The 26,456-nt window shown below is 40.3% G+C and overlaps 1 protein-coding gene across 1 annotated transcript; it reads right to left on the reverse strand.

Moving 5' to 3' along the window:
• Positions 1-64: 64 nt before the first annotated feature.
• On the reverse strand, positions 65-24,890 carry CEP55 (centrosomal protein 55). Its single transcript, XM_004749648.3, has 9 exons — positions 24,588-24,890; positions 21,738-21,932; positions 17,309-17,584; positions 14,928-14,996; positions 7,192-7,342; positions 5,378-5,691; positions 4,004-4,075; positions 2,988-3,113; positions 65-1,185 (listed from the first exon to the last, which is right to left on the reverse strand). The coding sequence occupies exons 2-9, from the start codon at positions 21,918-21,920 to the stop codon at positions 985-987; spliced, it is 1,392 nt and encodes a 463-aa protein (XP_004749705.1). The 5' UTR covers positions 21,921-21,932; positions 24,588-24,890; the 3' UTR covers positions 65-984.
• Positions 24,891-26,456: the final 1,566 nt, after the last annotated feature.

Below are 26,456 nucleotides of genomic sequence, written 5' to 3' on the forward strand. Positions count from 1 at the left end.
ACAGGCACACCTCTCAGGGTAGAAATCTGAGAATACCTATCTATGCAGATATACACTAGACATATTAAAACTTATTAAATAATTTTATTCTTTTCTCCTTTATATTACTAACAGTAGCCCAGTGTCCAGCATTTTAGAAAACCTGAAGAAATAAAAAAAAATTAGGGGTTTACACTCACATGTATAAAAATATATATTCAGATAAGCAAATATCTGCTCATTACATTGCCCAACCTTGAGTGCCAAAAATAAATAAATACCTGCCAATCAAATGAGAGGGCTAGATGGTTTTGCTAAAATTCATTTTAACATCTTTAACTGACCAACATGTGCTAATGAAATTCAAGTTGAAGTTATAGCCGGTTAGCGTGAAAGAGAACACTGTGTAGCCACTGAGTATTCCTTAAGCAGAATCTGCTTTGTGCTTTGAACACAGCTTGGTTTCAACAGGGAGCAGCAAAAAAAGTTCAAGAAAATTTCCAACTTTTCTAATAACCGCCTTATAAAAGAAAGGGAAAGATATAGTAAGTATTACCACCTTATAATGGTCGTGAAAATCAGAATTGTAGGTTTACAAATCTCGGATAACAAAAGCCAACACAGTAAGATTCTTGGTTAGTTAACTTTGATTTTTAAAAATCTACAAAACATAAAATATTTGCTTGCTGGTACAACAGATTTAGCGCACAAGCAATCACCTGAAATATCTTTTCCTCATCAAGTACTTTAACAGTGCAAAGGATCAGCTGTCTCAGCTCACACATTCGGTCACCGAAACCTGAAGATGAACCATCTCAGGGAGGTATCATTGCCAAGGAAAATGCAAAGCAGCCCCCAAAATACAATGATTCTCTCCTGTGCCAGACTCTCAAAGGGAGAGATGCAGTTTCTTATAGGAGACGTGAAACAAGTAATTCAAAATGTCCATAAACGAACATAAGATACAGTATTGAACCTTTTGACACAAAAACAATAATTATATTGCTATTTGGAACAGTATTCAACATGGACGAGGAGATCCCGGTGTTCGGTGGCTGGATACTGTATATTGCACTTGGGACATTCCACCAGGCTTTCATTGAGTGCAGCAGAGGGACTTTTTGGTGAGGCAACTTTTACTCTGTTTTCAGACTCTCCTTGGAAAGTGACTAGTGGCTCTGTGAAGGCAAGCTCCCGAAGCTGCTTCTGAAAAATAAATGATTGGAGGTGGTTATAAATTACCCAGATGACCCACAAAGTACTAGGATTGGGTGTCTACATGGATAGGTTTTATTAAAATACTTAGAGCCGGGGCACCTGGGTGGCTCAGTGGGTTAAGCCTCTGCCTTCAGCTCAGGTCATGGTCTCAGGGTCTTGGGATACAGCCCCACATGGGGCTCTCTGCTCAGCAGGGAGCCTGCTTCCTCCTCTCTCTCTGGGCCTGCCTCTCTGCCTACTTGTGATCTCTCTCTCTGTCAAATAAATAATTTAAAAAATCTTTTAAAAAAAGAAAATAAAATACTTAGACCCAAACGTAGAGGGAGACCCATGTAACGAGGCTAACAAAATTTGCTAGGTTTTTTTTTTAAAGGGGCAAGTTCAGCCATAAAAAAAATAAATAAGTAAATAACATAGGGGTGCCTGGGTGGCTCAACCCAAAAGTGCCTGCCTTCTATTCAGGTCACGATTACAGGGTCCTGGGATGGAGCCCCTCATCAGACTCTCTGCTCAGTGGAAGCCTGCTTCTCCCTCTCCCACTCCCCCTGCTTGAGAGACTCAGCGAGAGAGTCTCTCTTTGTCAAATAAATAAAATCTTTAAAAAAAAAAGAATTAAAAGTAGCAAAAAATGTTAGCTGATCAAACAGGTTACACACAGAAATGATGAAAAGTATTGCATATTACCTTCATAACTTTCCTTTTCCATTTTTTTTTTTTTTGAGGAACTTAGACTAGTTGATAGTCTAAAAAGGAATAACGTACAGTATACTCTAAAGATGAAATGACAGCAGGGACACAAAAGCACAGGAAAACTATGGATTCTTTATATACCCTCCAGCTTCCTATACTTTGAAAAACAGTAACAGAAATTAATTATAAATTTCAACTTCAAATAATATAAATCGTCAAAATCAATTATGTACTAAAAACAGTCAAAATGTATTTTGTCTTTGATTCATAAAGAAGCTACAAATGATTTTTTTAACAACTGGGTTTTTTTCCTCCTTCAACAACTGAGGAATTCTATTCGTAACATTTTGCCATCCGCAAATATTCTGCCCTACTAGGATCATGTATGAAATATGTGCTGATGGGACATAAACATAAACAAACATGGATCCCAACAAGCTTGGTCGAAAAGTTTATTAGTAAGATGAAAACAGTAAGTCAAAAATTACTTTCTCATAGAAAAAAGTCTTATTTAAATGGTTTATGTTTTAAATGATTATGTGTTCAATGTAACCCACAAAATGTGCTTAGCTCAATATGCCTAAAACAGTGTATTAACAGGAACAATCCATTATCACTAAAAATGGCATTTCTTCCTTTTAAATAGAAAAACATAGTTTCAGTAGAGGATTTACAATTGCGCTCCCTTCCCCCCACACTCCCCAAGGGCAGCCCCTGTGTCCTGCCTCAAGAATCCACATGCTCCTTCCGTCTTTCTCCCCTTTGCCCCAGAAAAAAAAAAAAAAAAAGAATCCACATGCTACACTAGGGGGTGGCGGGAGTTGGGGGACAGACACGATCCCAGGAACCGCCAAGGCTGGCACGATGCAGAGGCACATAATGTCCCTTTCCAGGGCTCTGAATTGATGCTCAAAAGGCACTGGCTTCAGATGAAGCAGGGGTTCTGCCTATGATTTGAGAAATAGCCACTCTTAAGTTATATCCTCCTAGTTTGGGAACCGGTCTGATAAATCAATGGGAAAATGAGAAAATGGTAGCAAGAGAAAGAAAAAGAAAGAGAAAGAAGAAAATGAGTTTTAGTTTAACCATTCCAGACTCACCACGGATTCCAACTGTGTTATTTGATTTCTTGCTTTTCGGAGCTCCTTAAGAATGACATGCAGCTGGTGCCGCATATTTTGACGGTCAAGTTTTTCATTTTCAAAGTCTAAAGTACATGCCTGCATCTGGAACAAACGCCCGGGACAAGGAAATCATGGGTTAATATATACTGTCCAGTTCCCCTGACTAGAAGCTTGAACATTTTTATTAGAGGCAAGCGTGTGCCCTCCCAGCAAGAATTCATCTGAGGACAATGAGATGTTGCTAAATGAAGAAGCTACAGCTACAGTTCAGTTCAGTTCAGTTTTCGGTTTATCCAAGGAGCAAAGCCCACACTAAGTGTAGGTGAGTGAGGAGGAGCTTCAGAAGTTGCTGGTTGGACTTTCTCACCCCCCCACCCCCCTTTTGTGGGGAAGGGAAAGAAGGGAAAGCAATGGCTGCTCCCTGGTTTGGAATACACTGAAAACCTCTGCTCTCTGTTCTGAGTTCTCTGGAAGTTATAAGGTAGCCCTCTCGGGGAGATCCCATTAGGCTAGAGTAGGAACTACAGAAGCTGCATGGGGAAGAGTAAAATTTTCCCAGGCCAACATCACCCTGTCAAACAATTGCCATCTCAGCCAATTTGGCTTATCTTAAAGACAGGAATACATGACTATCAGACAGTCACTAATTTTTTGCTGTTATTAGAGTTTATTAAAAACATCTTGCAGGGGCACCTGGCTTGCTCAGTTGGTTAAGTGTCCAACTCTTGACTTTGGCTCAGGTCATGATCTTGGGTTTGTGAGATTGAGCCCCGCATGGAGCATGGGCATGGAACCTGCTTAAGATTCTCTCTCCCCATGCCCTTGCCCCTACCCCCTACCCCCTGCTCAATTGGTTCCACTCTAAAAAAACAAAACAAAACAAAAAAAACCTCATGACTTTCAAATGGTTCTTCACAGAACAGGGCAAATGTGAGGAAACATCCCATTTCCTAACAAGTTTAGTCAAATATAGCAGCAACCCTGAGAAGTACCTGTTGTTCCAACAGAGCTACCCTTGTTTGTTCCTCTTGATGCTTTAGCAGAGATGTGTAAAGAAACTGGACCTGTCAGATGTAAACAGAGCCAACACTGTCATATATGATCTTTTACTGCATGAGCTGGGATGCAGGAGAGGCTCACAAATCTCACATCTCTACTGGGGACCACACCTGCTCGCCGGGCTGAGTCACGGCCACTGCCTGTCGGGTGGCTATCGACTGAAGCAGCTGAGCAGTCCCGCCCTGGCTGAGAGATCCCTGGGGCAGACTGCACGACGTCAAGGAACAGCACCCAACTCTGCAGTACACACACCCACTTCCCTGGAAGTTCTAAAATCCACTAATATTTCTGAGTAGGATAACAAAGCTGGCAGTGTCTTGCCCTCCTTGCCTGCAGAGGTGGAATAAAATTCCCGACCATTTCTGCTTCATCTTTTGTAAATATCACGGCTTGCGCCTGTAGGCAGAAGCCAGGGTGGTAAAGACTAAGACGGCAAATGTTACAGACTGTGTTTTAATCCCTCTCTCAACTTTCAGATGTTTAAAAATGACTTCCTATTCCAATAGTAACAAAAATGAACATCTGCCCAGCCCCTTGATTTTACAAAGCACTTTCACATTCTCCCAGCTGACCTTCACAAAAGTCCCAGGAAGCAAAAAGAGATTGTTGTGACTAATTTGACACATCAGAGATCTACAAGTCAGAGAAGGTAGCTGATTTTCCTGAGGCCACACGTCCTGAACTACAGGCCAGGTATGGACCCTGAATAATGTTTTTTATACTATCCCATGCTGCCCAGCAAGATTTCAATGAATGGTTTCTGCTGCAGTAGTATGCAGTTCTAATCATCCTAACTTAGCAACTCCACTGTCACTGACACAGACATCCTGGCAGAAGGTGGTAAGTATAAGAACATGGAAGGTGCTGTGTAAACTCACTTGAGCAAACTGTCTTCATGATCAAAGGGCCAGCCTGGGAACCAGTGCCGATTCCCCTCTTCACTTCACACCTTCTGGCTTCTCATACACCCGTACCTCCTTCTCACAGAGAGCCTCTGTGTACAGGAGGGAATTCCCAGTCACTCAACTGACTGGTTCCTTCTTGCCAAAAGGCATTTATCCAAATACCATCTCTGGCCCCTAATTTCTCCGTGTCATGTTGTCCTGCTTTATATTCTTGAATTTATTTGGTAATTTTGGTGCTTGCTTATGGTCTGTTTCCATTCTAAAGAAGAATCCTATGCAAGGCAGGAACTTGTTTTTGTTTTGTTCCTTGCTGGTTCCCTAGTGGTTAAAATAGTCCCTGACACTGGTAGGTACCGTGACAATTTTGAATTCGGGAGCATGGAAAGTCTTACTTGGACTCACCTGAGATAAGAGCTCTTCCGATCGCTTCTTCTCTTCTTCAAGTTTTTCCCGAGCAATATCATTCTCTTCCTTGAGCTTTTGTATTTTCTCTGTTTTATGCCTATTGTCTTCCAGATGTTGTACATCTGCCTTTCTTTGTGAAGACAACAGTTGATTTAAGTCTTGAACTTCTTTTTGGGTTTCTTCGTATTTTCTTCGAAATTCACTAAGTTCAAAACTCAACTGAGTTATGGTCTGTCGTTCAACCTCAAGATCCTTTTTTGCATTTGCCAAAAGATGGTTGTAATATTTTTGCTTTTCTTCTTGAAGATAACCTTTGACAAACACATCAGGCACAACACACTTTATATAATAATATTCCTGAGAAGTTAAAACTACATACATTTCTATAAAACAGATCTTACAAAATGAAGAGATAGGGTTGCTGACGGAACAAGAGAGAATTCAGGTTCATTATTTGAAGTAAACCTAAAAAACAGAAGGACTGGAAACCGTAATATAGCTATTCTATGGGAAGGGAAAGTAACTAATGTCTAAAGAAGATAAATCAACAAATGGAGACATAAGCTCATTATTTATATATATAATTACCAAAATTAAAAACAAAAATGTTAAAAGCAGCAGCCCTGATGGGAGGGAGAAAGAGCAACTGGGATGGGAAGGAAAGAGAGGCGAGGCCCTTCTACATTACTATCAAATTACTCTAACAAGAGCTTCTATTACTTTGATAAAACATGTACACACAGAGAACACTATATCACGAAAGAAAGAAATTAGACTTAGCCCACCACTAAAATCTTACTTTAATATTCTTTCTTTCCTTTTTTTTTTTTTTAAGATTTTATTTATTTGACAGAGACATAGTGAGAGGGGGAACACAAGCAGGGGGAGTGGGAGAGAGAGAAGCAGGCTTCCACCAAGCAGGGAGCCTGATTTGATGCTGGGCTCCATCCCAGGACCATGGGATCATGACCTGAGCCAAAGGCAGAGGCGTAGCGACTGAGCTACCCAGGTGCCTCTCTCTATGTGTAATATTCTTATAATGGCATTACAATAAAGTAATGTTGTCCCTAATTCTTTTTGTATTTTCTTTTTTACCATTATCTTCATTTTAAATATTCAAACATGAAGCTCCAAGATTAGGAGCCTTGCCTGCCTTTCTATAGCCTTCTCTTTACATAATTCAACATTCAAACTTCAGTCCCATTAGGGCTGTCAGTCTTGTAACAAATGCTTCGCATGGGGGTTTCTCTTCTTTTCTCAGCTCATCATCTAGAACTGCTGAACCGATTTCCCCGTCTGTAAAATGAGCCCTCTTGCCCCACCTCTTAGGGTTCTTGTGAAACTCCATGCAAGGGAAACTGCAAAGCACTTGGCAAAAAGCCTGCATTCTCCCTAGGAGCGTTCATTTCAATTTTGTGGGAGACTCAAAAGACTGAATTATCAGCTATAAGATGTATTCCTTCTCCTGGGAGTGATAGGAATGTGTGAAAGGAAGCAGAGTAAAAAGACAATCAGTGACAAGGCCAACTCCAGGAGAAATGAAGTTGGAGAAGATCTTTGAAGGTGGGGAAGGACGTGGACGAAGGAGAAAATTTCAGACCGGCCAGAGATCCATGACCCTGTGCCTCTGCCCCTTTTCTTCAGAAAACAATGAGAAAACAGACCTGCTGACATGGTCTTTCTTACTTCAGAGTTATAAGACTTGCTTAATTCACTTTCTAACACATTTATAAAAATCCAAATTTGACAAATCTCTTCTTTTGGAAAATGTCAGGCAGGCCTACCCCAAAAGAACATTTCTATACCAGTACCTTCTGATTCAGCCTTTTTGGTCTGCTGTGGGAGTGAATGAACAGCTGTTTCTGATTTCTGTTCCAACTCGAAGATCTTGGCTAAAAGTCCTTTTACGTAGGCCTCCCGCTGTTGATCATACACAAGCCACTGCTGATTTTTCTCCAGAGCCTCAAAATGAAAATGAAAGCAAATCATTAATAAAATTTTAAAAATTGAATCCTTAGAATGGATAAGAGACCCCCAGTGATGTAGCCTTTCCAAGTACAAAGAAATTGTCATGGGTCATATAGTAGAAATCTACACTACTACATGGCTTGCAACCTGGAGATCCGTTGTGACGTCAGGCTCCTTCAGAGCACCTCACACCACAGAGAAGCCGTGTTTTCATGGGGCCAAGTTCATTTGTCTGCTGTCTCCTACACACAGTTTGCTTTGCATCTGTCCATGTCTTTCTCCATAAACTAGAACACCTCTGTGGCCAAGGTAAACGAGCCCTGCTCCAGAGACTTCCACCCTACACAACTCCGCTCAGGAGCTCCCCACGCAGACAGAGACACAGTCAGACCCAGCACCCTGGTCTGCTGGTGTCGCCTGCCCAATCTTGCTATCTCTTTCTCCTTCACAGATGTTGCTGTCCAGTAACCCGAACTCTGAACTCCATCTCACGGCTACTTCTCAGAGAATCAAACGTAAAGAGCCGCTACCCTCTTTATCGCCAATTCTCATCCTTTACATTCTTACATCACAAGTAAAAATCCCACACTGCGATCACTCACGTGATTAGCACGGGGGCTTAAGAACTCAGTTGTTACATAAATATATGGCTTCATAGTTTTAAAATTTATATTTTATCAAACAATAAATCATTTGACTAAACATCTTCAGCTTTTTATCTGTGGTTACTATGTCTTTCAAGTAGTAAGTTCCTTGAAGTGGCAGACCATGCTCTTCTGAGAGGATTCCTGGCTTTGTGTATAATATGTACTCCAGAAATCACTTGGTGATAGGATAATACTAATAAAGCAGGCAGTGTCTGTTTATGTTAGCTGGTAACAGGGAAACTGATTCACTTTACTGTCACTGCTAACATCGGTTTTTCATTTTGGTTGAATCTTTCTCCAAGAAACTAGACAGGCTCTGTTTAGCTTACCTGGCCACCTAGCCTGAGTTTGAAAACCTCATGCCACCTGATCTGTGGCAAGACACTGGCAAAGCCTCACAGAAGAAACTACGTTAACTTAAGTGGGTAAGACGAGGTGGTATATAGGCACAAGGGCATGAAGATTCATGAGGTGGTGAATTATTATCAACTAGGACAAATTCATCTATCTTCTCAATCTAGCTCTCACTGTTCTTAACAACTTGATCCTGGAAAATTCAGTCAAAGGCAAAACCCGAAGGAGTCTGCCAGGCCAGCCCATTATCTCCAGCAATCACACACAACCCTCCCCCTCCGTCCCCTACCCTAGTTTTGTTATTGAAAGTGGGGCACAGATTCAAGTTGAAAGCTAGCAAAAAAGACAACTGTCTGGTGGTGCTGGGGGGTGGGGGGTGGGGAGGGAAGCCTAGAAATTCTTATACAGCATCACTGTGGCAATGAAATTATAACAGTTCTCTCCTCTCTAACCTGGAAGTTCAGTCTAAGGAGATGGGACTGTCCCTTTCTCTTTCTTAGTTCCGGAGAGGCTGGGAAAGTAAGTCCCAATGACCATTTGGTAGAGAGGCCAGTACATCTAAGCCTGATGTCACATGTGTAAAATGTTATGAAGTATCCCAGAAGGAGGCCCACATAATGACGTGAATGCCCCTTCACAATAGACAAGCTCATTTTTGCTGAGTCCTTGGGCCCTGGCGCCTGCACTATGACCCGTCAGCCCCCACAGGGATGCCTACTTAAGCAATGTTTCACTGTTGGATCTTGGTAAATCCTGTTTTTGGATTAAGAGAAAAAAGGAAAAAAGTCTCCATATTTTGCTCAACAATACAGAGTCTCCTTTGAAAGGTGATTTCCCCATTACAAGATTAAGAGGAGACACAGGCTATCACCAAAAGCTTTCGGTTGATTAAAACAATGATCACTATTTTGAGGGGGAAAAGAACTACTCTTACTAAGTTCAGTTAAACCTTTCCCCTTTTCTCCCAAAGTGCTAAATCATTTTAATTATATTAGTAGTAGAATTTCTGAAAGCTTCATGACACCACTTGCTAAACCTGAAGCTGCGATCCTTTAGGCTAACATTAAAATGGTCCATAATCTGCCTCTTCCCATCTCTTCAGGTTACAGCCTGGCCATTCATTTCTGGCCTCCACTGCCACCTTGCTGTCCACACAACTACACACACCCTCTGCGCCCGGAAGGCCCTAGAACTCCTCCCTAGATCACCTGCCCACTTAAATCCCAGGTTTTCATCAAGTTCCCATGCATCCAAGCCCGTCTTTCAAGGCTCCTCACCATAAGTGTCCTCACCAAGCTCCCTCTCCTGTGGAAGTCAACACTAATTTTAATGTCCATTCAGTCTATTTGACATCTTACACTCATGACCTTGATTGTGTCCTGATGGTAGTTCTTATCTAAACTAGATCATGAGCCCCTGGACAGTTGGGCCCAGGCTTGTTTAGAATTTGTATCATTCCATTCATGTACTTGATGAACAATGGTGATGACATGGAGTTGGAGGAACAGTGGTTCCCAAGAACCAGCAAGCACCCATGCAGGTCTCTAGTCCAAACAGAGGTTTGAGAGTATTCGGGAAGGGAGGAAAAGGCATGAAAGAATCTAGAAGTTCCTTATACACAGTAGAACAATCCATTTAGAATGATTCAAAAAGAATCGAACACTTTCAAAAAACTATCACTCATAAACCAAGGAATATATGAAAATGAATTTCAAACCCCTTTGTAACAGAACTATCATAGCTATTTCTATGATTTTAACAAGTGCCTCATATGTACCCCTTGTGCCTTAATTCATCCCAGACCTGTTGGAATCTATTATCACCAATGGTGGAAGTAACAGGCAGGACATATCATTTCATATCCTTCGGTGGGGGGGGGGGGGGAGTAAAAAAAGATAGTACAAACATAAATTTCTTGCCAAAAATTTGCCCAGTCCAAGCAGACTGAAGTAAAACATACATACTGGAATACATTTCCAGAAATGCTCAATTCTTTTTGAATCACCCTGCATTTGTTGTAAATGTACTGAAAAAGGAGGGACTCCCCCCACCCCTCCACATGCTGGCGTCTCACCCTAGGGGGTGAGGTGGGAAAGTGGTAAGGATTGGACATTCTCAGTTGTGCATCAAGGCATCTTCTTTCAGGGTAAGATTTTCTCTCCATTTAAGATAAAAACGGCTGAGCCTCAAGTCTGAAAAGATCTGTCTATATAAAAACTCTTAAGTCTAGAGAGTTCCTCTAACCTTTGGTAGGCTCCTTCCGTGAGCATTGTACAGACTCGTGAGCATCTAGATATGGGGCTTAAAGAATTTTCTGTGTCTGTTTTCTGTAGAACTAAGAAATGGATTAGAGAGACAGAGGCAGCCTCTGGGATCAAAGACTTAGTCCAGGGCCCTCCAGTCACTTGGCCACACACTTCTCTCTGCACCTGTCAGGCAGTTATAACGTGAGTCTTCCTCACAGAGCTTAAGGGTTCATTTGTAAAGTAGAGATAATGTACATCTTCTCTGTATTACATTCTCAAATTTAGCTGACAAAAGAGGTAATGTTATAGGACCCAAAAAGCATGCACGTATCCAAATATTTATAAATCATATGCGTTAGATGCTAAAGATACCGAATTTTATATAGAATTTTAAAATTGTCCATAATTAAGAAACATTTCAATATAAGTAATTCAAGTCAGCATTGGATGGTAATGAAATTTTCTTCTTTTAAATGAACCTGTCCATACATCCATACATTACTTAAGTAGGAAAAACAACTATGGGATGAAGATTTGAGGTGCAATATTCTGAAAGGCCAGGTGATGGCGATGTTACTTCAGTAAAGGAGTCAACATTTCTTTTCCCCAGGCCTCTTCTCACCAACTTCGGCATTTGCTTTCTTCTCTAAATAGTATGAATAATAAGTGGATTTGATGGTCATCAATAAATGCTGATATTAGTTTTGCATCTTTAGAGTCACCACTGAATTATTATCTCTTGCAGGTTTGTGTCCTCTCCGTATCTGTTAGGCCTGCATTTAACATTTTCTCTTAAGTTATCAATAAAAATAAGGAACAGAAGTGGGCAAAATTGACAAAACTGGAATATGGATGGTAGATTACACAGAAGTATAGTGTCCGTGTCAAATTTATTGAAGTTGCTATCTGGGGGCGCCTGGGTTGCTCAGTCGATTAATCATCTGCCTTCAGCTCAGGTCGTGATCTCAGGACCAAGCTCTCTCCTGCGTGCTTCTCCCTCTGCTCCTATCCCCACTTGTGCTCTCTCTCTGCCTCAAATAATAAAATCTTTAAAAAAAAAAAATAAAGTTGTTATCTGTACTGTAGTCACATAAGAGAACATCTCATTCTGAGGAATAGATACTTTAGTATAGGGGTTTTAAGGGCCATAATCTATGCATCTCACTCTCAAATAATTCAGAAAAAGAAATATGTGTCAGGGAGGGTAGGGTGGGGACTGAAAGAGGTATAAAATGGAGCAAAATGTTAACAATGTTTGAATTTTAGTAAAGAGTATATGTTTGCTCTACATACCATTTTCATTCTTACGACTTTTCTATAAATTTGAATTTTTTCTAAATAAAAAATTAATAATTATTTCTTTCCTACATTCTGCTTAAAAATCAGATTTTATTATTTTTTAAAAAGATTTTATTTATTTATTTGACAGAGAAAGAGATCACAAGTAGGCAGAGAGGCAGGCAGAGAGAGAGGGGGAAGCAGGCTCCCTGCTGAGCAGAGAGCCCGATGTGGGGCTTGATCACAGGACCCGGAGACCATGATCTGAGCCAAAGGCGTTGGCTTAACCCACTGAGCCACCCAGGTACCCCTAAAAATCAGATTTTAAAAATTAAAAGCAGGAAATGCCTATATCAGCTGCCTCTTAGCCTACCTGGTTTGCAAGTTAATGACACTGTACAGTGTTTACAGTACCAACTCCGTGTAATTATTTCAAAATGTCAGTCAGACCAAAATGGTAGTGGAGGAATGACACAGCTAGGCCTTAAGAAAGGTAAACATGGGTTTTTAGGGCTCATTTTAGCATAGCAAATACTGATTCTTTTTTTTTTTTTTTAAAGATTTTATTTATTTGACAGAGATCACAAGTAGGCGGGGGTGGGGAGGGGAAGCAGGCTCCCTGCTGAACAGAGAGCCCAATGCGGGGCTCCCAGGATCCTGGGATCATGCCCTGAGCTGAAGGCAGAGGCTTTAGCCCACTGAGCCACCCAGGCACCCGCAAATACTGATTCTTAAAATAGGTGGGCAAAGTGTTCCAGGTAGATTTGTGGAAGCTTAGAGCAGGGGTGAGGGCCTGGAACTGCTGAGCTCCCAAAGCAGGATCATGGGGCAGCCACTGTGCTTAGCAGAGTGACAGGTTGCTCTCCCTGGGCTCACAGACAGCCACAGCTAAAACATCTCTTGCTTCTCAGATGTGTAAGTTAATACAGCAGTAGCTGGGAGCTTATTGGAAAATGCAGAATCTCAGGCCCTACCTGACCAGTAAAATCAGAATCCGCATTTGATGAAGACCCCCTAGTCTCATAGTCACATGTGAGTCTGGGAGGCCCTCCTCAATCTAGACCATTTGAAGGTGAGTTGGGTTAAATTTTATTCCACTTATCTAAAAGCCTCTCTAAGGTAAACAGAGCAGAGGAGCACAATGCGATCCTTAAGCTGGAAAGATAAAACAGAACAAAAAGCTTGGGTATGCACGGGTAACATTTCAAAGTTACTTTCCTACAAAGAACTGTCATTATCTGAGAATAACTTTAACTGGTATTTGAAGCAGTTGATGCTGAGAAACCTAAAATTATATGTAAGTTTCAGACAACAGCGTATATTTTCAGGTACTAATAAAATTCAAATGTTCTAGACACTGGCCATATAGCAGTGAAAACACCACAGACACCATTCCCTCAGTAAACATATACCAATGTAAGGCTCATATAATAAAGTAAATAAACAAGTAAGTTTAACAGTAATGTGTGATGAGGGGGAAAGTTACAAAAGCAGGAAAAGGTAACAGGAATTGCCTTGGAGCTATACTATTAGAAAAGGTGGCTAGGCAACTCTCTGGCTCAGGCCCCACTCCCTCCACCCCTCCCACCCAAGAAAGTAACAACTGAGTATTATACGATGAAGTGGGGAAGCGGGTCCTGAAGATATCTGGTGGGGGAAGAGCGTGGGTGGCAGGCAGAGGGAACAGAAAGAAAAAGCAGTGAATTGAAGGAAAAGCTAGAAAGCCTGCAAGGTTGGAGTAAATAAAGGGGGAAAGCAGCAGGTGTGTAGATTTATTCCTACGTACATGCATCTGGTAGGTACTGATACACACAGAATGATAAAGTTCAGTATAACATACAACACAAAGAACTTCTCTTTATTTTACTTTTTAAAAAATTTTATTTATTTACTTGACAGAGACACAGTGAGAGAGGGAACACGAGCAGGGGGAGTGGGAGATGGAAAAGCAGGCTTCCCACTGAGCAGGAAGCCTGATGTTGGGCTCCATCCCAGGGCCCTGGGATCATAACCTGAGCCAAAGCCAGAGGCTTAATGACTGAGCCACCCAGGCGCCCCACAAAGAACTTCTTTTGAAAGATCTTTAAAAATTATGTTTCTACTTTATCTTAGTTAACTGTAAGTGAATTACTTTGATAAGGTTACTATAGTACCCCACCATACAGACACTCAAGGGATTTAAATTCTTTTGAAGATCAAATAGACCTCAAAGTACACTTGCTAGATGAAATAAAACAGGAATCTTAAGAGGAACTTAGAGGAGGGTAGACTTGCCAGTTAATATTTCTGGAATCAAAATACCTACCTAATATTTAACTCAAGAATTTTATACTTTGTGTATCTGGTACTGAAACTTGAAAAAATACACTGTGAATAATAGTCTTTATTCAATTCTCAATGAAACACATCAATCTATTTAAGACATAAGTCTGAAATAATATAGCTTTACCAAATATCTAGAATGACCTCATATCAAATTCTATAGAAATGAAGCACGGAGTATACAAAGAACATGTTCCCTTTCAAACTACAAAAGCACATCCTGGTTCCAAAGGAAGAATTTCTAATGAATGGGTAGATCTTTCATGGATAAACAAGAGAAGAAATTATAAATTAAGATACACCATAATAATACAATAAGATTTAGGCAAAGAAGGAAAGTTTTTGAACTACTGAGGTGATTTCTAGGACTTTCTCACCTCATGAGACCATGGCTAGAGGAAGTGGCCCTCTAGAATGTCTAGAAAGAGACTTATAGGTGGTAACCTAGGGAGATAGACTGTTTTCAAGTCACACCATCAACTCTGTCAAATTCCATGAAATTTAAGAATGAATGAATTTACCCTCTCTTCCCATAACTTAGTAAAAGGAAAACGAGGGGTGGCTGGGTGGCTCGGGTCATGATCACAGGGTCATGAGATCAAGCCCCACACTGAGCTCCACACTGAGCGTGGAGTCTGCTTGTCCCTCTCCCTATGCTCCTCCTCATGCTCTCTCTCTCAAATAAATACATAAAATCTTAATAAATAAATAAATAAAAGGAAATGAGCTTACATCTTTCAACTGTATTTCCATTTCATGAATATCATTCATCGATGAGTTGAAGCAGTTTGTAGCCACAGTCTGAAATAAACCAATATTAGTTAATATCATAAATTTAACAAGAGAAGTTTCCTCATTATATCTGGTTCTAGGATAACATTATATCTGGTTCTAGGATAATAATATCGTAAATTTAACAAGAGAAGTTTCCTCATTACATCTGGTTCTAGGATAACACAGTGTACTTCACAAGGGCATCTCAAAATCCAGATCTAGTACATGCTGACGAACCATCATGCCAGGTGATGGGTACCAGAGGAGAATGAAGATCTCCTGGAAATGCTCGCAGCAGATTTCAAACCTAATTTGACTTCTGAGGTTCTCTGGATCACTAGCATAACCTCAGTGCATAAGAATTGCCCAGTGGTTCTCACCAAAATTAGACAAAACAAAACAGTCGGGCTATTTAAAATGAAATCTGGAAAATATTAAGTTGTCAAACAAAAGATAAAAGTTGTCTTCTAGAATTATATTTGTATTAGTGGTATTAATTAGTATTAGCTCATACAGATTATACAGAACTCAAAACATAATTTCTCTTTTTTTTTTAATTTTCTCATAGAAGAAATAGAGGTTGGATGGTTGGATGGTTAGGTATCCAGACTAATCAACAAAATTCATAATAAGCTATATTTCAGTCTAACAGCTTTAAAGAAACAGACTTGTGTGAACACTGGCAAGAAATCAGAAAATACTTTTCTCCAAAGATACTCTAGATTTAGTCTTGATTTAGTCCTCTTGGTTAAAAACTTGGACAGAGGCAGTTCACCAAACCTCCTCCCTTTCCCCCCTGAGCACATTGTGGACTGTATGTCCCAGCTTTCCCTGCAGTTAGTGAGACCACGAGACTGAATTCTGTCCAATGGCATGTGGGCATAAGTGAAATATGCCAATGCCAGGCCTGGCCCCCAGATGCTGCCCTCATGCTCCACATGCTCCCTCTAGCTCACAGCTGTACACAGAGGCTCTGGTGCAAGGACAAGGAAGCCACTGAAAGGGAGAAAGCTGGATCTGAGTGACTCTGCAGAGCAAAGCCTCCTTCACTCCCACAGGCACTGGACTGTGACATGAGGGAAAAATGAACATTTGTTGTATAAGACCATGAGATTTGGAGGTTGGTTGTTACAGCAATAAAATAGGCTGACTAATACAGAAATTAATGTGGATAGCCCCCCAATTATTATAAGAGTATATTTTCTAAAGTTCTCATTTCTACCAGGATTTGTGTTTCCATATTCAAAAGTGGAGAAACTAGTCCTTGAGCTTTAGGAAAATTTTAGGCAACCACTTTGAATCTATAATTTTCACAAATTTTAGCTGTGTGAAAATTCTCTAGGAAAACTTAACCTCTTTAAATTCACCTATAAAAATACTCAACTGCCCATCGATGAGAGTACGTATAAATGTATTGATTCAATCATTCTGACTCCTCTAAATGGGAGAGACAGTGCAAAGACCTTTAAAAACATTGAGATATTATATCTGAAAGCTACAGATTTTCTTCTATAGGTGGTATTAATAGTTGTAGTGTTAGCATTATCCAAACGTTCAAAATTACAAAAGAATCAAGGATTTGATCAGTAAGAAACCATTTACTGAGCACTTAATGCCAAGTACTATGCAAGGAGATTTACATATATTACAACATTTGATCTCCAGTATTGTTTCTCTCTCTCTTTCTCTCTCTCTCTTTTTTTTTGGGGGGGGGGGGTACCTCTTTATCTCCTTCACCTATTTTAATCTCCAGTATTCTTATCCTAATTTTACCAATGTGTAAACTGAAGTTTAGAACAAGGGTCTGGCGAATTCTAGAATTGTCTATAAGGCTAGAAAGGGTAAGAAATTTGTTCAGTCACACAACTAGCAAGTGGCAGAACCAAAATCTGAAATCATACAGACAAAGCTTTCTTTGTACTGCTACACTAGTTTAAACAAAAGAGGGGGAGCAAAAGCACTTGTAGCTCAAAAAAGTATACTTGATATTGTAATTGTGTATCTCAAATTTGAAAACAACAAAATGAAGCCTATTGTCCTCAGGATAGAAACTACAGGAATAAAAGCTGAGGAGAACCTTCTTAGATGTTGTGGAGACATAGTGGATTCTGTATTCTGAATATTCTCTTGCGCAAAACAATTGTCTGGGGAGTGGAGGCAGCCATATTAACTATTTTTGCTTATGGAGAGGGAACCAGGCTATGAATAAAAAAATAACCTGTTAGTATACTAGTCTGTTTCATCACTTGATAAGGGTGTTTTAATAAAACCACTCTTCACTAGAATTACAAATTGTATCAGAAAGGAAAAAAATCTGGGTTTAAAGAAATGGTGAGTACCTGTGATAAGCGAAGTGTACTGGCTTTGCTTTCAAGCTCAGCAAGCCTTGCAGTGGTAGCAGACAACTGTTTTTTCAATACATCTGTCTCTTCAGACAAGGATTTCAACAGCTGTTCCCTCCTCTCGCCTTCCTTTGTTTTCTCCTCCAGCTGTTCAAGCAATGCAGCGTTGCTGTACCTGATTTTCAGCTGCTCTCTGAGGCGCTGTATTTCTTTGTCTTTCTCTGTGAGGTGATAAGCATTCTTTTCCCTCTCAGCTTCCAGGACTCGAATTTTCTAGATATAAACTAAGAAAAATCTTAGAACAAAGCCAGGTCAAACATGAAAATAAACAACGTACAATAAGCATTTATGAAGGATTTATCATACATCAAGTCAGCATTATACTAGACACCAGGGCCAAAAAGAAAATGAAGTCAAGGTCCTATGCTCAGAGACCTCATTGAGAGGTAAACCAACACATGAATGCAGTGTGGTAAGTGCTATAGTTAGGGGATATATAAAATAAATGCGACACAGACACAGAAAGGAAAAAACCAACTCTGTCAAGAGCGATCAGAGAAAGCTAAAGAAAAGCTGGCTCTCACAAGAATATCTGATGATCATCCTTTCACAGTTTTAATCATCTTAAGGCTAAAAGTAGTCATACAAGAGCTACATGCTCATCAATGAACTTGAAGCAACAGAACTTAAAAATTACAGAACATTACAAATGGATAAAAATGCATTCATTAACTTGTTTTTGTTAACAAATGATTTGATATCAGATGTAAAAGATGAGCTTTGAAGGAGGGTTCACATTTTCAAGGATTTAAAAGATAAAGAAGGCAGCTAGTTAAGCGGCTGTGGACATAAGGGACAAAAGCACCTCTGGAGAGCCGGTAACAAGTTAACAGAATGACTTCACATGCTAACACGGTAAAAACATATAACTACAAACTTGCTTGGGCGTGGAAGGGAGAAGCAGTTGTTCAAATATAAAATGGGGAAACTGAGTTAGATGACCCTGTGAAAATGATGAGGGGATTTTAGTTGCCTTAAGCCCAAGATAAGGCGGTAGTATGATATAATTTTTTTAAAAAGCCCATATAATTTTAGGCTTTTGAACAGTATAACATCCAGATTACTGGAAGTAATAGTGCAATTTCAACTTGTGTTTGCCACTGTGCACAATACTGGGTGAAAAGTTCAGAAGGAAAATGAACACATCACAGAGTGTTCAGGAAAGTAACCAGGATGTTAAGAAGTTAGAAACTCTGAAGAATATGGGGTTGGTTTACAGAAAAGTAAAAGAAAGCAAGATTTCCTCAAATATCTGAAAAGTTGTCATATGGGTAAAAAATAGACTTGTTCTATGCAGCTGCAAAAGGTACAATTAGAACAAATGGGTAGAAGTTAGAGGAAGTTTAATTTCAATTGATTATACAGGAATGAAGTTTTGACAACCAGTGCTTGTGCAAAATGGAAAGAACTGGAAAGAGATCTCTCAGGGAAGCTAATAGATTCCATCACCAGAATGCAAAATAATCTTTGATAGATCATTTTTCAATGCTCAAATAAGTATTTACCTCAATATGTGGCATTAAAAAGAATAATAAATCATTCAGTTTTATAATATGCCTATAAAAAGATTTTAAAGAAATCCAATGATACTATTTAATACAAGTCATTTATTTTTTAACTATGAACAATAAAAGAACTTTTATAAAATAAAATAAAAGATTAATTTTTTTACCTTTTGTCTTTTTTAATACTTTATTAATTATTTTTATTAACATATAATGTATTATTTAACCCCAGCGGTACAGGTCTGTGAACCATCAGGCTTACACATTTCACAGCACTCACCATACCACATACCCTCCCCAATGTCCATAATCCAACCACCCTCTCCCTATTCCCCTCCCCCAACAACAACCCTCAGTTTGTTTTGTGAGATTAAGAGTCTCTTATGGCTTGTCTCCCTGCTGATCCCATCTTGTTTCATTTTTTCCTTCCCTACTCCCCAAACCCCCCACTCTGCCTCTCAAATTCCTCATATCAGGGAGATCATATGATAATTGTCTTTCTCTGATTGACTTACTTTGCTCAGCATAATACCCTCTAGTTCCATCCACGTTGTTGCAAATGGCAAGATTTCATTTCTTTTGATGGCTGCATTGTATGCCATTGTATCTATATACCACCTCTTCTTTATCCATTCATCTGTTGATGGACATCTACGTTCTTTCCATAGTTTGGTTATTGTGGATATTGCTGCTATGAACATTCAGGTGCATGTGCCCCTTCAGATCATTACATTTGTATGTTTAGGGTAAATACCAAGTAGTACAATTGGTGTGTCATAGAGTATCTCTATTTTCAACTTTCTGAGGAACCTCCATACAGTTTTCCAGAGTGGCTGCACCAGCTTGCATTCCCACCAACAGTGTAGGAGGGTTCCCCTTTCTCTGCCTCCTTGCCAACATCTGTTGTATCCTGACTTGTTAATTTTAGCCATTCCAGCTGGTATGAGGTGGTATCTCATTGTGGTTTTTTTTTTTTTCTCATTTTTCTCATTGTGGTTTTGATTTGTATTTCCCTGACGCCGAGTGATGTTGAGCACTTTTTCATGTGTCTGTTGGCCATCTGGATGTCTTCTTTGCTGAAATGTCTGTTCATGTCTTCTGCCCATTTCTTGAATGGGTTATTTGTTCTTTGGGTGTTGAGTTTGATAAGTTCTTTATAGATTCTGGTTACTAGCCCTTTATCTGATATGTCACTTGCGAATATCTCCTCCCATTCTGTCAGTTGTCTTTTAATTTTGTTGACTGTTTCCTTTGCTGTGCAAAAGCTTTTGATCTTGATGAAGTCCCAATAGTTCATTTTTGCCTTTGCTTCCCTTGCCTTTGGTGATGTTTCTAGGAAGAATTTGCTGTGGCTGAGGTCAAAGAGGTTGCTGCCTGTGTTCTCCTCAAGGATTTTGATGGGTTCCTGTCTCATATTTAGGTCTTTCATGAGTCTGTTTTTGTCTGTGGTATAAGGAAATGGTCCAGTTTCATTCTGCATGTGGCTATCCAATTTTCGCAACACCATTTGTTGAAGAGGCTGTCTTTTTTCCATTGGACATTCTTTCCTGCTTTGTCAAAGATTAGTTGACCATGGAGTTGAGGGTCTATTTCTGGGCTCTCTATTCTGTTCCACTGATCTATGTATCTGTTTTTGTGCCAGCACCATACTGTCTTGATGATTACAGTTTTGTGAAGTCTAGAATTGTGATGCCACCAACTTTGATTTTCTTTTTCAACATTCCTCTGGCTATTTGGGGTCTTTTCTGATTCCATATAAATTTTCAAATTATTTGTTCATTTCTTTGGAAAAAAATTGATGGTATTTTGATAGGGATTGCATTAAATGTGTAGATTGCTTTAGGTAGTGTAGACATTTTCACAATATTTGTTCTTCTAATCCATGAGCGTGGAACGTTTTTCCATTTCTTTGTGTCTTCCTCAATTTCTTTCACTAGTACTTTATAGTTTTCTGAGTACAGATTCTTGGCCTCTTTGGTTAGGTTTATTCCTAGGTATCTTATGGTTTTGGGTGCAATTGTAAATGGGATCAATTCCGCAATTTCTCTTTCTTCTGTCTTGTTGTTGGTGTAAAGAAATGCAACTGATTGCATATAAAATGCATTGATTTTATATCCTGACACTTTACTGAATTCCTGTATGAGTTGTAGCAGTCTTGGAGTGGAGTCTTTTGTTTTCCACATAAAGTATATCATCTGCAAAGAGTGAGAATTTGACTTCTTCTTTGCCAATTCGGATGCCTTTAATTTCTTTTTGTTGTCTGATTGCTGAGACTAGGACTTCTAGTACTATGTTGAATAGCAGTGGTGATAGTGGACAACCCTACATGTTCCTGACCTGAGGGGAAAAGCTGTCAGTTTTTCCCCCATTAAGAATGATATTCACTGTGGGTTTTTCATAAATGGCTTTGATGATATTGAGATATGTACCTCTATCCCTATACTTTTAAGGGTTTTGATCATGAAAGGATGCTGTACTTTGTCAAATGCTTTTTCAGCATAAATTTTTAAATCTAGTAAGTTCCTAACTGCTTTACTGATTATGCCATAACAAATTATAAATTAGAGAACCTGAAATATAATTTAACAGTATATAGTTTAACAATATATGTGATGATTTTATCTCAAAAAATCTGAAAACAAAGATTACTTGGAAAGCAGCCAGTATATATGATAAAATGGGTTTTTAAGCACGCACGTTAAAATCTGAACTCCATTGAACACTTAGAAATTGTTAAAATTTGATTTTCTACATTTAGTGAAAGAGAAGAAAAACTAAATTACAATGTTCTTAGGAAAATACTTTCTTACCTCTAACAGTAAAGCTTATTACAATTTGAAAAGGTTTTTAAGGCCACTCACCTCCAAAAGTCTGTGTCTGTCTTTATCAGTCAACTTTCCTTTTCCACTTGTGATTTCATCCACCGATGTTTTTAAGGCCGCAATTTCTCCCCTAAATTTTTCTAATGCAGTTTCTGATTTGGAGTTACTAGGCTTTGATCCCCATTTACCTTTAATTAAACCTTTGGGACTTCTGGAAGACATCCCTAAAACTAACTGTAAAAAAAATAAAAACACAATTATATTTTTAAATAAGTCTAAGTTTAGAAGGTCAAGTCTGAAGCTTGAAAAGGTCTAACAACCTATTTGCTAAATAGAAGAACATTTCCCTCTCCATAGACATGACATAACCAAACCAGTGGGATATGGGAGAGGGACTGGGAAAGGCTTCTGGCTTGCTGGTATCAATATTTATTTTTTAATCTAGGTGGTAGATGCATGGGGAGCATTCATCTCTTAAAAATATGTCAACTTATCTTGATGCACACTGAGTAATGTACCAAATTGTTGAATCACTATATTGTACACCTGAAACTAACATAACACCATATGTTAACCATACTGGTCTTAAAACCAAAAAGTTTTTAAAATATGTCAACTTGGATGCTTATGTTTTGTGCAGGATTCTGTATGTGTATCATGCTTCAGTGAGAAAGTTTTGTTTAAAAAAGGGGATCAATGATTAAACCATTAAGTGGTTTAATGAATGAAATAGATCACAAACACATATTTTACCCAAGAATAAAAAGCTAGTGGTAAATGATATAATTCTGAGAACATATATTCTGAGAACATAAGCACTGAATGGCATTACTTGACATAATGATATGTCCTATTTTAGAAGATAGATCTAGTTCAAATCTATGTAAATAGTCAGCTGAGAGAGTACAGTAGGGAAAAGTGAGGAGAATCCAAGATCAGGAAAAAGAGGCACAATACTCAAAAATTAAGAAGAAGAGGCCAAATTAAGTAAGAAGAAGCTTAGAATCTGCTAACAGTATTAGCTAACAGTTTAGGAGAAGTGTATATTAACTCTAGGAGCAAAATCTATAGTGAAAAATACTGTGGATATAGTAACAGTAGCTTTAATTAGGGAGATTAAAAAGCATTTGCCACCTTATGGTCCTAAGATAAAATAGTGATGATGACTGAGAAATTTAGAGGAATATGGCATCATTCATGCATTCAAAAAATGTAAGAAAATCTGATTTACCAGGCAGCATAAATCAGAAAAAGAGAGAGAGAGAGAGAGAGAGGAAGAAACAAAAGACATGTTCTCTTACAAAATGGAATTGTCAATCCAGTAAAGAAGGCAAGAAATAACAAAGACACAAATTCTCAAGTAGTAAAGTTTCTCGAGTTGTAAAGTTAACACTACATAGAAAATGAAAAGTAGTGAGAAGTGTTTCCAGTAAAAATTGAGGAGACCTAGGCCTCTCTGTAAAACTGACTTTTGGGGTCATACTGTAGGAAATCAGAGAGCCTGAAAACACTAGAGCTGTGTAAACTAAGTTGAACAGACCATCTAGCGAAGGTTAATACTGGATTTTTGCCCAAGGTGGCAGACTAAGATAACTAGTAAATCAATTAAGGCTAATGCAAGGCTATGGTATCTTTTTTTGTTTTGTTTTTGTTTGTTTTTAAAGATTTTATTTATTCACTTGACAGAGATCACAAGTAGGCAGGCAGAGAGAGAGAGAGGAGGAAGCAGGCTCCCTGCCGAGCAGAGAGCCCTATGCCGGGCTTGATCCCAGGACACTGGGATCATGACCTGAGCCAAAGGCAGAGGCTTTAACCCACTGAGCCACCCAGGTGCCCCAAGGCTATGGTAGCTTGAGAACCTGCTGCCACAGGAAGTTCTTCCGTAGGGTTCTGCTAAGAACACATTGTTGACATAGTTTAATGGGTTGATAAGACAGAAAACTATTTTTCAACCAAATCACTGAAACACAGAATGGTGGAACTATATAGGTCATTAGAACTGGAAGGAACCTATGGACATTAGTTCCTGACCTCTGGACAGAACTCTTGCAATGAAACACTCTCCTGTTTCTAGCTTCTGGACTGGACCCTGCTGGGATCTCACAGCGCCCCACCACTTAGTCCTACCAACCTCCCTTCCCTGTTTCTTCTATCCCCGGCAGGCTGATACTCACAGGGCTCACACTTCTCAAACTTTGACCCACTGTCCCTTCTTCAGGAAGCCTTCTCTCTGTATAAGCTAATATGTTTACTCCCACCCTACATCCGCTTTTTAAATTTGTTCAACAGTTGTTTCAGGGGCTGAACTTTGAATTATTTTTGTCACTCACAGCACCTAACAGCAGCTGCTCAATACGTATTTCTTGCTTGGCTGAAGAGATCTTAGAAATGCTGGACAGGAGGTGACCGAACAAACCGCGATCCAACAACCTCCACAAGGCATAGGCTACAGGCCACATTCTTCCCAAGCGGAGGCAAATCTTACAAAAACGGGGCGCCTGGGTGGCACAGTCGGTGGTTTCAAGCTCAGGTGGTGATCTCAGGGTGCTGAGACGGAGCCCCAAGTCGGCTCCCTGCTGACAGGGCTGCGTAAGAGTCTCTGTGCATCGGCTCTCCCTCTCTCGCAAAACAAACAAATAAATCTTTTAAAAATCTTACAAAAACCCTCACACGGGAGCTGTGTGGGCAAACAGGGAGGCAAAGGAAACCTGCAAAATGAGACACTTTTTTTCCCCCCACCTCTAAAATGAAGACGTTTGTAGAACAGACTGAACGTGCTTGGTAATGGGCAAATTGATGTTTTCACGAAAGACCCTAGCCAAGTCGCTTGGCCTCTCTGTGACAAAAAAAAAAAAAAAAAAAAAAAGGAAAGAGGATGGTAGTACCCACCGCAAAGCTGTAAGGAAGGTTCAACACGCCGAAGATCGTGAGGCTCCCAACCCGGTGCCAGGCAAGCGCCAGGGAAAAGGGACATATATCAGGACGGGCAAAGATTGAGTCGAGGCCGACGCTGTCCGCCCGCTGATCCCGCCTCCCTCGCCGTCAGATCTGCCTCGGGGCTGCGGGCCCTAGTCGCCCTTGTCACCCTCGGCTGTCGCCTCCCCACCGCCAGCCGGCACCTGAGGCCAGTGCCGGCGTTCGCGTCGGCTCAGTCACACCCTGCGGCACGGGCGCCGCTTCCGGGAGTTTGAATCCCGCGGCTGCGGGGCGGGGCACGTCACTGCCGGCGGGGGCGGAGCCGGCAGGAAGGGGGGCGCGCCACAAGCGGCGGGCTCGCGGCTCCCCGATTGGCTGCGGCCTCCAAGGGGGCGTGGCCTAGACCTAGGACGCGAGGTGGTACTGGGGTGAGTCTGAGGGAGCCGGGGTAGGGGCGGGACTGAGGACCGAAGTCCTGTTCCTGGGTCTGCAGCCCTATTCTGGGGCTTTCCCTGGGCTTTTCTGAAGACTCCGACCTAAGGCTCGGTGTTCCCTTCTGAGGAGCTGGTTTGCGTTTGTCTGCTTTGGGGATGAAGCACATTACTGTGCTCAGTGAGCGAAACCCAGTAACTGAACTGCGACTAACTCGTTCTGTATCCTTGAGCATCATTTGCCCTTCTAGGTACCAGTTTTGCCCGTTATAGCATGAGAGAACTGTATTCCCTAAGGGCGGACAGCCTGTCTTCCCATTGGGCTGAACCTTTCTCCTGCCAAAAGTCAGGGGTGGAGTACTGGGGAGTGTAGCAGGTAGGAGAACTGATAAGCACCCCCAGACTGAGCTCAGAGATTACGAGCCCTAGAGGAGAGGAGGTAGGCGTTTGCTCCAGATTGCTGTCGTCTGGCCTGATGTCTGTTGGTCAAGTCTGGGTCTTGCTTAGCCTCTTTAGGGGCCTTATTGCTAAAAGGAAGAGGCACAGAGAGTGTTTGACAGAGCCTAACCTTTCTCTCTTAGACCAAGTGTAAACTCACCAGAAACTTAATAAAAGGATACAGTAGCAAAACGTCCTAGGAAAGCAGTGTCACATAGCAGTAAACACGAGATTAGAATTGCTTTTAGTTCCTGCCTGCCTCTCACTGGATAGAAGTGTGATTTTAAATGTTATTTAATCTCCCAGAGCCTCGGCTTCCTAATCTGTAAAACAGTGAAAATAATATCTACCCTATAGAATGGATATAAGAATTAAATGGGAGAATCTGTGTAAAGGGCTTGCCATTTAATGCTCAACTTGCCATTTAATGCTCAATAATTAGGCATTATTACACAAGAAGCAACAATCAGGGGCGCCTGGGTGGCTCAGTGGGTTAAAGCCTCTGCCTTTGGTTCAGGTCATGATCCCAGAGTCCTGGGATCAAGCCCCGCATTGGGCTCTCTGCTCAGCAGGGAGCCTGCTTCCCTCTCTCTGTCTGTCAAATAAATAAATAAAATCTTTAAAAGAAAAAAAAAAGAAGAAAAAGCAACAATCACTCATGTAACTAAATAAAATGGATGAGAAGCTGGGTAGAGAATTTTAAAGATTTTTTTTTTTAAAACACAAGAAGATAACGTTTGGTTCCTGCTTCCAAGAAGCTCACATTTCTGATGGAAAAGTGAATAGAATTGGGCTTTTTCACATCTGTTGTGATAAAGTATCAGATGGGATTGGGGTGGGAGGAAGTCGTGGCAAAAGACAAAGGTGGGTGTGAATGTTATGCATTGCCCACAGTTGAGAGCAAGGGCAAAATTAGTTTCCATAGAAATTTGCAATAATTCTTAGAGTGACAGAGAAAGAAATCACCCTGCTC

This window comes from Mustela putorius, unplaced genomic scaffold, assembly GCF_011764305.1.
Source record: "Mustela putorius furo isolate JIRA1106 unplaced genomic scaffold, ASM1176430v1.1 tig00003909_pilon_pilon_pilon, whole genome shotgun sequence".
Classification (NCBI taxonomy): Eukaryota; Metazoa; Chordata; class Mammalia; order Carnivora; family Mustelidae; genus Mustela; species Mustela putorius.